Here is a 13,192-nt window from a genome sequence, read left to right as displayed (position 1 = left end):
CCTCATCAATCTACACACAATACCTCATAATGACAAAGCAAAAACAGGTTTTTAGATTTTTTTGCAAAATAAATTACAAAATAAATCTGAAATATACATTTACATAAGTATTCAGAACCTTTACTCAGTACTTTGTTGAAGCACCTTTGGCAGCGATTACAGCCTCGAGTCTTCTTGGGTATGACGCTACAAGCATGGAAAACCTGTATTTGGGGAGTTTCTCCCGTTTTCAGGTCTCTCCAGAGATGTTAGATCGGGTTCAAGTCCGGGCTCTGGTTGGGCCACTCAAGGACATTCAGAGACTTGTCCCGAAGCCACTTCTGCGTTGTCTTGGCTGTGTGCTTATGGTCATTGTCCTTTTTGAATGTGAACCTTTGCCCCAGTTTGAGGTCCTGAGCACTCTGGAGCAGGTTTTCATCAAGGAACTTTCTGTACTTTGCTCCATTCATCTTTCCCTCGAGTCTGACTAGTCTCCCAGTCCCTGCCGCTGAAAAACATCCCCACTGCATGATGCTGCCACCACCATGCTTCACCGTAGGGATGGTGCCAGGTTTCCTCCAGACGTGACGCTTGGCAATCAGGCCAAATAGTTAAATCTTGGTTTCATCAGACCAGAGAATCTTGTTTCTCATAGTCTGAGAGTCGTTTAGATGCATTTTAGCAAACTCCAATCGGGCTGTCATGTGCCTTTTACTGAGGAGTGGCTTCCGTCTGGCCACTCTACCATAAAGGCCTGATTGGTGGAGTGCTGAAGAGATGGAGAGATGGTTGTCCTTCTGGAAGTTTCCCCCATTTCAACAGAGGAACTCTGGAGATTTGGTCACTCTGGAGATTTGTCAGAGTGACCATCCGGTTCTTGGTCACCTCCCTGACCAAGGCCCTTCTCCCCTGATTGCTTTGTTTGGCTGGGCGGCCAACGCTAGGAAGAGTCTTGGTGGTTCCAAAGTTCTTCCATTTAAGAATGATGGAGGCCACTGTGTTCTTGGGAACCTTCAATGCGGCACACATTTTTTGGTACCCTTCCCCAGGTCTGTGCCTCGACAGAATCCTGTCTTGGAGCTCTACGGACAATTCCTTCGACCTCATGGCTTGGTTCTTGCTCTGAAATGCACTGTAAACTGTGGGACCGTATATAGACAGGTGTGTGCCTTTCCATATCATGTTCAATCAATTAAATTTACCACAGGTGGACTCCAATCAAGTTGTAGAAACATCTCAAGGATGATCAATGGAAAGGATTCACCTGAGCTCAATTTTGAGTCTCATAGCAAAGGGTCTGAATACTTATGTAAATAAGGTATTTCTGTTTTTTATTTGTAATACATTTGCAAACATTTCTAAAAACCATTTTTTTCTTTGTCATTATGGGGTATTGTGTGTAGATTGATGAGAGAAAAAAATAATTTAATCAATTTTAGAATAAGGCTTTAATGTAACAAAATGTGGAAAAAGTCAAGGGGCTTTCCGAATGCACTGTAAATACACCATTAGTAGGTATTATATGTCTTGGAAGTATGTTTCGTATGGCTCTAAGGCCAGGCTGAGAGACCTGGGCCCGGGTTTACCGATGGCGATGGAATTTAGGCTCATGAGTGTTTTAACGATGCATCGTAAAAATAACGGCCGAAGATGTCACACCCGTTTCCCAAAACACCACACAATGCCTCCCGTGCCTGCTCCTCGCACCAGACCAGTGGTACGGCCTGTTCCAGCGCCACGCACCCAACCTACAGCGAGGGTCCTCTGCTCCACTCCAGTGCCAGAGCAGTCCGCTCCACCGATGCCCAGTCCAGCTCCGGTCAGCTGGTCCAGTCCGGTGCCAGAGCAGTCCGCTCCACCGGGGTCCAGTTCAGCTCCGGTCAGCGGCTCCACTTCTGTGCTGGAGCAGTCCGCTCCACCGGTGTCTAGTCCAGCTCCGGTTATCTGCTCTTCCCCCATGCCGGAGCCATCCGCTTCACCAAGGTCCGAGCCAGAGCCAAACGTCAGCCCCTCTCCAGGGTCGAGGGCTCCCACACCAGGGTCCAGACAGGGCTTGGTGCATTGTGGGAGGACTGAGAGGGGGAGCATCGCGCCGGGGTCCAGACCGGACCGGGCATGCAAAGGGGAGGCAGGATGGGAGAAGAGTTTACTGCCTACGTCACGTCCGAAGCCGGAGCCGGAGCCGCCACCGAGGCTAGATGCCCACCCGGACTGTCACGCCCTGACATTGAGATCTCTAGTTGGGTTGGTCAGGGTGTGAAATCAAATGTATATATTTCTATGTTGGCCGGGTGTGGTTCCCAATCAGAGGCAGCTGTCGGTCATTGTCTCTGATTGGGGATCATACTTAGGCAGCCATGTTGCCTACCTTGGTTGTGGGATCTTGTTTCTGTTTGGCTTGTTTGATGTTTAGCCACTTGAACTTCACGTTCTGTTGGATTTTGTTATATTAAAATAAACGACTATGTACGCATACCACGCTGCACCTTGGTCCGATCCTTTATACAACGAACGTGACAGTACCCTATTATGTATTTAACTGTTTGTATTATGTTTGCCATGTGTTATGAATTCTAAGCGCTTTCTCGTGCTATTTTGCATGCAATGTTTGATTATGTATATTCTGCATTTCTTCAGTTTGTGTAAACTGTGAGCAAGAATGAATAAATCCAAAATCAAAGTTGCTCGTTCCCTCATTCGCTATAGAAAATATCTACGTGAACTAAAAATAGGATACGAAGACAATGGTTTTCGTAATTGCTCACCAAATCATTGTAGCCTGATTGGCTTCAAGTAGGCCTACAGATATTCTACAATTCAATAATAAATAATTAAAATAATTAAACATGACATAGCAAGTTAAGCGATGTTGCCATAGACCTAATATGTTGACCTTTAGGTTATTGGTTAGGCTACAGTGAAATGCGTGAGCTTTTAGACAATAGTAGCCTATAGCCTATAGGCCTTATAGATACGAATATTGAAGCGGCTCAGATGGCTTAATACTAGGTAGGTCTATCAATTGCACATACATGAAAGTGATGTATCATAAAACATATTTGTATACTTGCTTTGCTTGTTTATAACATTGCAAACTTTTTAAGCTATTTATTTTCAACTATGAAGTTTTCGGGGTCACAGAGAGACATCTTCATTCTATGTTTAGAGTAGATTTTACTTTTGAGTAATTTAGCAGATGCTCTTATCCAGAGTGACTTACAGTTGGCTAGGTGGGAGAACCACATATCTCAGTCATAGTAAGTACATTTTTCCTCAACAAACTAGCTACACTATGTGGCCCTAAGTATGTGGACAGCTGCTCGTTGAACATCTCATTCTACAATCACGGGCATTAATATGGAGTTGGTCCCCCCTTTGCTGCTATAACAGCCTCCACTCTTCTGGGAAGGCTTTCCACTAGATGTTGGAACATTGCTGCGGGGACTTGCTTCCATTCAGCCACAAGCGCTTTAGTGAGGACGGCGATTAGGCCTGGCTCGTAGTCGGTGTTCCAAATCATCCCGAAGGTGTTCGATGGGGTTGAGGTCAGGGCTCTGTGTAGGCCAGTCAAATTCTTCCACACCGATCTCGACAAACCATTTCTGTATGGATCTCACTTTGTGCACGGTATGTGTGCAATGTCATGCTGAAACAGGAAAGGGCCTTCCCCAAACTGTTGCCACCAAGTTGGAAGCACAGAATCATCTAGAATGTCATTGTATGCTGTAGCGTTAATATTTCCCTTCACTGGAACTAAGGGTCCTAGCCCGAACCATGAAAAACATCCCCAGACCATTATTCCTCCTCCACCAAACTTTATAGTTGGCACTATGCATTCGGGCAGGTAGTGTTCTCCTGGCATCTGCCAAACCCAGATTCGTCCGTCGGACTGACAGATGGTGAAGCGTGATTCATCACTCCAGAGAACATGTTTCCACTGCTCCAGAGTCCAATGGCGGCGAGCTTTACACCACTCCAGCCAACTCTTGGCATTGCGCATGGTGATCTTAGGCTTGTGTGCGGCTGCTCGGCCATGGAAACCCATTTCATGAAGCTCCTGATGAACCATTCTTGTGCTGACGTTGCTTCCAGAGGCAGTTTGGAACTCGGTAGTGAGTGTTGCAACCGAGGACAGACGATTTTTACGAGCTATGCGCTTCAGCATTCGGAAGTCCCATTCTGTGAGCTTGTGTGGCCTACCACTTTGCGGCTGATTTGTTGTTGCTCCTAGATGTTTCCACTTCACAATAACAGGACTTAAACTTGACCGGGGCAGCTCTAGCAGGGCAGAAATTTGATGAACTGACTTATTGAAAAGGTGGCATCCTATGACAGCGCCACGTTGAAAGTCACTGAGGTCTTCAGTATGGGCCATTCTAATGCCAATGAGATTTAATGGCTGTGTGCTCGATTTTATACACCTGTCAGCAACGGGTGTGGCTGAAATAACTGAATCCACTAATTTGAAGGGTTGTCGAAATATTTTTGGCCATGTAGTCTATCTGTTTGTGAAATGTGTAATTTTCTGTGTGTAAAGTGACACTGAAGGGCAAACGTGATCTAACGACGCACTTAGCTGTTCTACGAGTGGTCTGAGGCAGGAGTTATATTACCAGCGATTTCAAGTGCAACATTAATAAAGACTGTTTTTCTTACAAAGGTTCTAACGATGCTTAACCTTAAAGAGCCACTGAACACTGCGATTGGCACGTGTTTTTCTGTTGCTCATTCGAAAAATTACGTTTCAGTCTTGGAGGTGTGTTTCCTGGCCGATTCCGCATTTGGTTAATGATGTTTGTCCCCCATGAGGCACTGTAGACGCAGAAGCCTATTTCACTTCCTCAAAATCCCCAGAATGAATCTAAAATAACTCAAAAGATCTGTAATTAATTTGGATGTTGTGAGGTTGTTTTAATTACGCAATTCTACATCTAACGAAGGTGTTTGGTGCAGTATTTGTCAAGTAAAAAAATGTGCAACGTGTTGTCTGATGTGTTTGTATTTGTATGTATTATGGATCCCCATTAGCAGCTACCAAGGCAGCAGCTACTCTTCCTGGGGTCAAACAAAATTAAGGCAGTTATACATTTCTTTTTTTAACAATACAATACATTCACAACAGATTTCACAACATATTAAGTGTGTGCCCTCAGGCCCCTACTCTACTACCACATACAGTGGGGAGAACAAGTATTTGATACACTGCCGATTTTGCAGGTTTTCCTACTTACAAAGCATGTAGAGGTCTGTAATTCTTATCATAGGTACACTTCAACTGTGAGACAAAAATCCAGAAAATCACATTGTATGATTTTTAAGTAATTAATTTGCATTTTATTGCATGACATAAGTATTTGATACATCAGAAAAGCAGAACTTAATATTTGGTACAGAAACCTTTGTTTGCAATTACAGAGATCATACGTTTCCTGTAGGTCTTGACCAGGTTTGCACACACTGCAGCAGGGATTTTGGCCCACTCCTCCATACAGACCTTCTCCAGATCCAGTGGCATGTCGTTAGTAAAGATGGAAAACAAAGTCGGGTGACCAAAATGATCCTATTTACACTTTGTAGTCAATTTTGACACCAGAATAACTGTTTCTGACTCATATCAATGCCACGTAGGCCGTTTTCAAAGAGACTTGTTGCTTTTTAAAGGCAGTCGCTCTTTAAGATGCTTTTGGGAAACCAGGCCCTTGGCAACTTTATTGACCTCTGTTGATCTGTTGTTGTCATGCCATGCAGAGATGAGAGGGGGAGGAGGCATTCATGCAGTTAATTGGAAAGGCTGGGCAAAGATGGGTATTGTTCATAGAAAACAGGTTTAATCAACAGCAAAATCTTGTATGGAAAATGATCTTGTTTTTAGCTCTATCATAATTAGCAATGATTGATGTCTTTCTAGGCTACCCACAACACAGCAAGGAGATACACATAGGAGTTGCCTAGCCAAGGCTTTACTCTCCCTGCAGACATTGGGAAAAATATGGAACATTTGGCCTTTTCGTGGGGAAGATATTTCTGTACATGCACTTATAGCCCTACATACATTTTTCATGTGAGCTATTTGATTTATGATAGAGGCACTGGAAATACGCAGTGATGATGATTAACTGCACAATCCGAGGCATGATTTAACTATGAATGGAACATGGGGGAAAAAATCGACATATTCGTTCAAAAACCCTCATAGTTGATGTAGCCTAGCCTTGTGTCTGCATGCATCGTTACTTTCTATCCCACCCAACCTCGACCTCGCCATGTTCGGCGACGGGGCAGATTGCCCCTCCATCTATTCCATGCTGCAGGTGTTGCTGATATAGTCTACAGTATCCTGGCATCTAATCCTGGCATCTATCTGCTTTGCTTGTTTCTTCCATTTCCTCTCGCAATGTGCGTTTTTCTGCTTACCTTTTACATTTTCGCTCAGTGCCCTGCGGACTGAGGTGTTGGATTCTGCAGTCTGCTTGCAGAGAGAGAGAGCATCTTAAAGAAACACCCACCCACCACCTTCTCCCGGTACTTTTTTTCTACTCCACCTTGGCGCTTATATCGGGGAAGTTTGATTATTTTCGTGAAACAAAGTAGTTTTCGTATGGTTGTATGAGTGTGGTCCAATTATAATTAGGGTGGTTTATAGGTTAGCCCAGTAGTTGTAGTAATGAATGGATGACCAACGGTTGGAGGAGGGCGACAATATGCATTAACTCTTGGTGGGTGTAGGGAGAGAGAGAGAGAGAGAGAGAGAGAGAGAGAGAGAGAGAGAGAGAGAGACCAGCCAGTCGCCAGAGAAGAATGGAGAATGCTCTACGAACACTCTCCATCGCTTGAGGGAATAGAGGAAGAAAGGATGAGATAAAGACAATTCTTCTTCACGTTGCGACTTTTGCTATCGAACTTGATTGCCGGGGTTTTACACATCTCAGTGAAAACAATTCGGAGAATGCGCTTAGGGGCATGGATACCCACGCGTCACTAGGATTTTTGTTTCCAGATAAAAGGATTGAAGAAGAATAACCAAAGCTCCCTTTTCTCCCTAAATCTGTTTCATCGGAAAATTGTAAAGGTGGAGCGATCAGGAAAGGCCGATGACGGACCTATTAATCCAGTCAGTGCATCAGAAGCACCAAAAGGTTCTGGAAACGTTTGGATGGAAATCGGGCGAATGTTTAGACTTGCTTTTGGTTTTATATGAAACTGGTGACTAGTAGTTGCGATTTTTCTCTCTCTGGAATTTTCATCTTCTCATTCAAGAAATTATAGTGAAGACATTTGCCGGGTTATCAATTGTATTTTAATTTTATTTTAGGAAAGGTGGAATGGTATTGCGGTACGCTGTCCATTTCGCAATTCCCTTAAATCTCAATCGTTTCCTCTTGAAGTATTCCTTAATCTAAATGGAATTAGTTGAGCTTGAAGCCCCTTGTGAAAGGTACAGACATGGTACATGGGCACAGCCTCCTTCACGGTAAGTCATCACTTCTATTGAACAGAATTTACTGCCTTGCGCCTATACCACAAAACCTTAATTGAGTAGCCCAATGTTCATGAGTTTATGAATTGACGTACCATTGTGGTTGCCTATAGTTGTCAGTCCCCATATAGCGGGAGATGTGTAACGAATTTGATATCCATGCACTCATACCCATTGACAATTTCTATAGTATATAGCCTACCTTTTCAAACCGTATGTGTAGGCTACTTTTACATAGCATTGCATGCGGATGGATACATTATAGTATTTAGCCTGAAGACTGCATGTATAACCTACACTTTTTCCATTTGTATGATGAATAGTGCGTAAAAGCCCAGTTATGTGTTGCCCGAGGTCTGATGTATGATACAGTGTAAAAGGTAGATTATGTGTGCCTGTTCATTGCGCATCCAATTCTATTAAAAAAGTTGAGAAACTTTAGGGATTTAAATGTTTTCAAATTAATCTAATTTGAGATTGGATTGATTTAATGGTACACTATTTTTTTTTTAAATGGCCCATATCCTTGTATTTTGATATCTTCAGAGTAGGCCTATTTTACCCTAGGCGGGATATACTACCGAAATGTATTTGTCTCTTGTTGCAGTTGTTGCAAGTCTACTCATACTTGGGTTGTCTGGGGCAACAAAGAAGGAAGCAGGTAAAATGCATTCTATCATTGCATACAGTCAGGTCCATAATTATTGACACCCCTGATAAAGATTAGCAAAAAATACTGTATAAATAAATAATACAAATACTGAGCTAAATTGTATTCTCATAAAAATATGAAAATTAAATTATTTTATACTAATCCAATTGCTCAGAGAAAGAGATTTTGTTTAGCAAATAATATTTTTTCTCTCAAAAAGATAGGGGTCAAAATTATTGGCACCCCTGTTTTCAATACCTCACCTTCCGAGGATAACTGCACTGAGCCTTTTTCTAAAGTGTTTTATGAGATTGGAGAGCACATTGGGAGGGATCTTAGACCATTCCTCCATACATAATATTTCCAGATCCTTGATATCCTTCGTCTGCTTTTAAAGACCGCCCTCTTCAATTCAAACCACAGCTTTTCAATGATGTCCAAGTCCGGAGACTGAGATGGCCATTGCAAAATGCTGATTTTGTGATAAATTGACCATTTATTTGTGGAGTTTGATGTGTGGTTGGAGTTATTGTCTTGCTGGAAGATCCACCTGTGGCCAAGGGGCAACCAGGTTTTTGGCAAAAAATGACCTGGTACTGGGTAAAATTTAATGAAACTTGGCCGCAAGTGGATCTTACAGCAAGACAAGAACCCCAAGCACACATCAAAATCCACAAAGAAATGGTTAAGTGACCACAAAATCAATTAAAAACCTGTGGTTTGAATTGAATAGGGCAGTACATAACCGCAGACGAAAGATATCAAGGATCTGGAAAAAGTCTGTATGGAGGAATGGTCTAAGATCCCTCCCAATGTGTTCTCTACTCTCATAAAACATTTTAGAAAAAGGCTCAGTGCGGTTATCCTCGCAAGGTGAGGGATTGAAAAGTGTTGAAAACAGGGCTGTCAATAATTTTGACCGCTATCTTTTTGAGAGAAAAAAATATGAATTGTTAAACAAAATCTTTCTCTGAGCTATTGCATTAGTATAAAATAATATAATTTTCAGATTTTTTGGAGCATACAATATAGCTCAGTATTTGTATTATTTATTTTATACAGTCTTTTTTGCTCATCTTTATCAAAGGTGCCAATAATTTTGGACCTGACTGTAACTCTCTCTCTCTCTCTCTCTCTCTCTCTCTCTCTCTCTCTCTCTCTCTCTCTCTCTCTCTCTCTCTCTCTCTCTCTCTCTCTCTCTCTCTCTCTCTCTCTCTCTCTCTCTCTCTCTCTCTCTCTCTCTCTCTCTCTCTCTCTCTCTCTCTCTCTCTCTCTCTCTCTCTCTCTCTCTCTCTATCTATCTATCTATCTATATAATACAATTCACTCTGCTACTGTTTTTTTCAGTGAAAAACAATTCAGGAGTGAAGCCTGCAGGACAATGTGGCACCTGGGTGAAAGAAGGAGACGGGGGACTGTTCACATCTCCCAACTACCCCAGCAAATACCCCCCAGAAGTAGAGTGTGTTTACATTATTGAAGGTGAATAGCTTTCACAGTAACTAACATAATTATAAAGCCATTTATGTTTTCTGTTCAGATCATGGGTTGACATTCTCCAAACAAATACGGAATGTTTGAATAGACCACCATGAATAAGGAATACAGACTCTTATATAGTGTTTCAGGAACCTTGATCTTACAGCATGTAACATATGATAGTCCTCACATCTTTATCATCTTAGATCCAGGTGAGAAATTAAAACGATCTGTCTGTTTATCTCCTCGCTGTCTACTTCAGGCTTCAGTGAATATGGATGGGCTCAAGTTGCTCTGTGGATGGATGTATCTCTTCATGTTTCAGAGAGAAATCTCGACCAGATATTGATATATGTGTTCACAGTAATAACTGATGGGCTTGGCCAGTTTAGTTGCTGTGCTGCTGATGTTTGTCTGATGATGGTAATGAAATCAGACAACGAGTTGCAATCTCAGTCGTTTTAATTTATGTTCTGGGAGGTTGATATTTGATTAATCAGTGGAGGAGATTAGGTTATGGCCCTAATGATATTAACTAAATGAATACATGAAAGATCATCTATACAGAGAGATTCTATTACTGGACTGGAGGAACTATACTAGCTACAACAGTATCATCTGGGTTATGGTTTGAACTGGATTTATAGATGAAATGTGGATGACGGGCCAGACTTTTAGCCCGATCCACCATCCTGACCTGACCGAATGTAAGCTTGTGAGATCAAGATGGTCGAACGTGGCTACTGGACTTTACCAATAGCCTACTGATAATTAAGATAGAAATATAAGGTTCCCTTTCAGTCGGTCACTCTGTATAGCATACCATGGGGAATCAACGACCAATCATATTCACCTGAAGAACACAGAAATCACGCCCAACTGGCCAATGGATGCCGAGCCCGCCCTCAGAAGCCCCACCTTCCTGGCTATAAAACCGGGGCTCACATTCATTTGCAAAATTCTTCGCTCTTCAGCTCGCCTGAAGGAAGAACATGTCATGCAATTTACAAACTTTTCAAGCACACGAAGACTATGAGATTTGACTCCACCTTAGGTGTCTGTTAGTGGGGAGAGAGTACTCGTCCCCCTAGATGTTGCGAGTTTTGGGTCTTGGTATCGGTTTTTGAGTTTGCTAAAAGCTAAATATTTTCTGCTCTACTTGTGTAGCTAATACTTCCTTGCTTGGTAGGATTTGTGTTTGCTAAAAATCCACTACTTTCTGCTCTGCTTGTGTAGCCAGTGCTTCCTTGCTTGAGTAAGATGGCCAGTGGTAAGAGTAAGTTCAAAAAGGCTAACCAGCCAAGTTTGAACATCCGACCGTGCCCTAGGGCATATTAAAGATACTCACGAGTGCTGTCCTGTTTGCCTTGGGTGAAAACACACTCAAGAGGCTTTGGCTCAGACCAGTTTGTGTGACCATTGTCTCCGGCTGGGTTCAACTTCCATTAGGTGTCAGGCTGACTTTGTGAGAAATATTGGGGCTGCTGGCAAAGGGTCTTCCGGTGAAAAGACATTGGGAATGGGGTTGTCTGAGGCCGGGAGAGAGCAGCAATGGTGGTTGGAGTTGATAGGGGTGTCATCCCAGCTGAGTGAGGCTCATTCCGGTTTCTCTGGCAGTGTTCAGAGTCCGGATTCCTGGGATGATATACTATCCCTGGATTGCTCTGGAGGGTTTTCAGAGTGTGAATGGGATGACATCAGTCCGGAGCAGCCTAAAGCCCCGGCTTTGGATTCAGTGGGGGAGAGTGAACCATTGGTGGTTAATGCACCTTTGATGGAGCTGTGTCGTAGGGCGGAAGATCACCTGGGGGTGGATTGACCGTCTTCTACCCTGCAGCGGAATTCCTCCAGGTTTGGGGGAAGGTATTTACCTCCTATCCCTGCCAGGTGAAGCGTCGCTTACCCCTGTTTAAAGATTTTGCCTATGAGCTAAAGGCGACCTGGGATTCTCCTCATTCAGCTAGGCTGGTGCTACCAGGTTATGAAGAGTTCATGAATGTAGAGGGTATGGAGGAGGCAGGGCTCATTTGCACACCACCAATGGATGAAAAGCTGGTGAGTTACTTAGCTCCAGAGGTTAACAAGGGGGCTAATCCTAGCATGGTGCTTCCAAATAAACAGTGCCGGTTCTCGTGGATCAGCTGGACAAAGTGTACCAGCCTGAGGTTGTGGCATCCCGGTCATTGAATGTGGCCACAATGCTGCAGATGTATCATATCAATTTGCTGCAGGAGCTGAATAAGACCGTGGAGGCGGGGAAACCGGTTTCAGTGCTTCTTGACGAAATCCGTGCTATGGCTGATTTTGTGCTGCGTCTGTCCCGCTGTACTATCCTGGTTGACGTTGTCCCGGATTCCTGAGAGGGACAGGCAGATGTATTTGGATGAGCCAGTTTTGCCAACAAGGTTGTTTGGCTTGGCTATGGAGTCCTTGCAGGCCCGTTTCAAGGAGAAACAAAAACAGGACGCAGCTCTACAGGTCCTTTTCCCACGAAAATCCTTCGGACGGGCAGCACGGCAGGTCCTGAGGTGTGAAAGAAAGGGTCCAGGCCCTTTCTTGGCACAGACGCTGTGCTGAGTTGAAGGAGAGTGGGGTGAAACCAGATTCTTCTGTGGCATGGAAGAAGCAGACCAGGCGACCCTAGCTGGAGGCCGAGGGAGAGGGTGTGTTCTCAGGGCCCACCTTCCCAAGTATTTACTGTGGCAACAGTGCTCCCAAGAGGCTCGGTCAATGGGGGCAAGTTACTGGTTGCCAAAGTCCCCGACCCCGGTGTGAGCCGGGTATCAGAACAGCGGTACCACAATAACACATTGTTTCTACCCAAGGTTCCTCGTGTTCAGGGGTATCAAGAGTGCGGTATCATTCAGGTGTGGACATAATAAACACAGTTCCTTCCCCACATTCAGACACACAGTTTTCAAGAGTGACGGATATGAAAACAAGCATGACAAAATTGTTTTTATCCCAGTCCTCAGGGTGGCCCTCTGCCCCTTCAGGAGATAATGAATGGAAGACTGGCAGCATGCTCCGCGGGCATGAGCAGTTTCACCATGCGTGATGAGGACGGTGACAAGGGTGTACAGTCTGCAGTTCGCTGTACCTCCGCCTGCTTTTCGTGGCCTCATTACGTCAATAGTCCTTGAAGTCCTAGCGCCTGTCTTGAGAGAGGAGATTTCCTCTCTCCTTCAAAAGCAGGCTATTCGGGTGGTCCCCATGTAAGAAGAACAGAGCGGTTGGTATAGGCAGTACTTCTTAGTTCCCAAGAGAGATGGAAAAGTGCATCCCATCCTGGAGTTGTGTGTTTTAAACAAGCACCTCAAGGTTTGCAAGTTCAAAATGCTCACACTTTGCCGGCTATTGCAGTCGGTGCGTCCCATCAATTGGTTCACGTCCATAGATCTAAAGGATGCGTATTTCCATGTGGCTGTACATCCTCCCCACAGTAAATTTCTGAGATTTCATTTCGAGGGTGTGGCCTACGAGTTTCCGGTCCTGCCTATCGGCCTCTTTCTTTCGCCACTCACCTTTTCTATGGTGGTGGAGGCGGCTTTGGCACCGGTGTGGTGCCAGGGGATCAGAGTATTGGCCTATCTGGACGATTGTCT

The 13,192-nt window shown here is 44.0% G+C and overlaps 1 protein-coding gene across 1 annotated transcript in view; it reads left to right on the top strand.

The window, feature by feature from the left end:
- Positions 1-7,422: 7,422 nt before the first annotated feature.
- The window catches only part of neto1l (neuropilin (NRP) and tolloid (TLL)-like 1, like), a gene marked incomplete at both ends in the record, with an annotated part of 165,886 nt that continues 160,116 nt past the window's right edge, over positions 7,423-13,192 (top strand). The window contains 3 exons of the mRNA XM_084152148.1: positions 7,423-7,450; positions 8,064-8,117; positions 9,456-9,590. Coding sequence (XP_084008274.1) covers positions 7,423-7,450; positions 8,064-8,117; positions 9,456-9,590 — 217 coding nt within the window. The remainder of the gene's footprint in view (positions 7,451-8,063; positions 8,118-9,455; positions 9,591-13,192) is intronic.

The sequence above is a fragment of the Coregonus lavaretus genome, assembly GCF_964263955.1.
Source record: "Coregonus lavaretus genome assembly, chromosome: 34".
Lineage (NCBI taxonomy): Eukaryota > Metazoa > Chordata > Actinopteri > Salmoniformes > Salmonidae > Coregonus > Coregonus lavaretus.
This window is presented reverse-complemented; position numbering and strand designations above follow the sequence as displayed.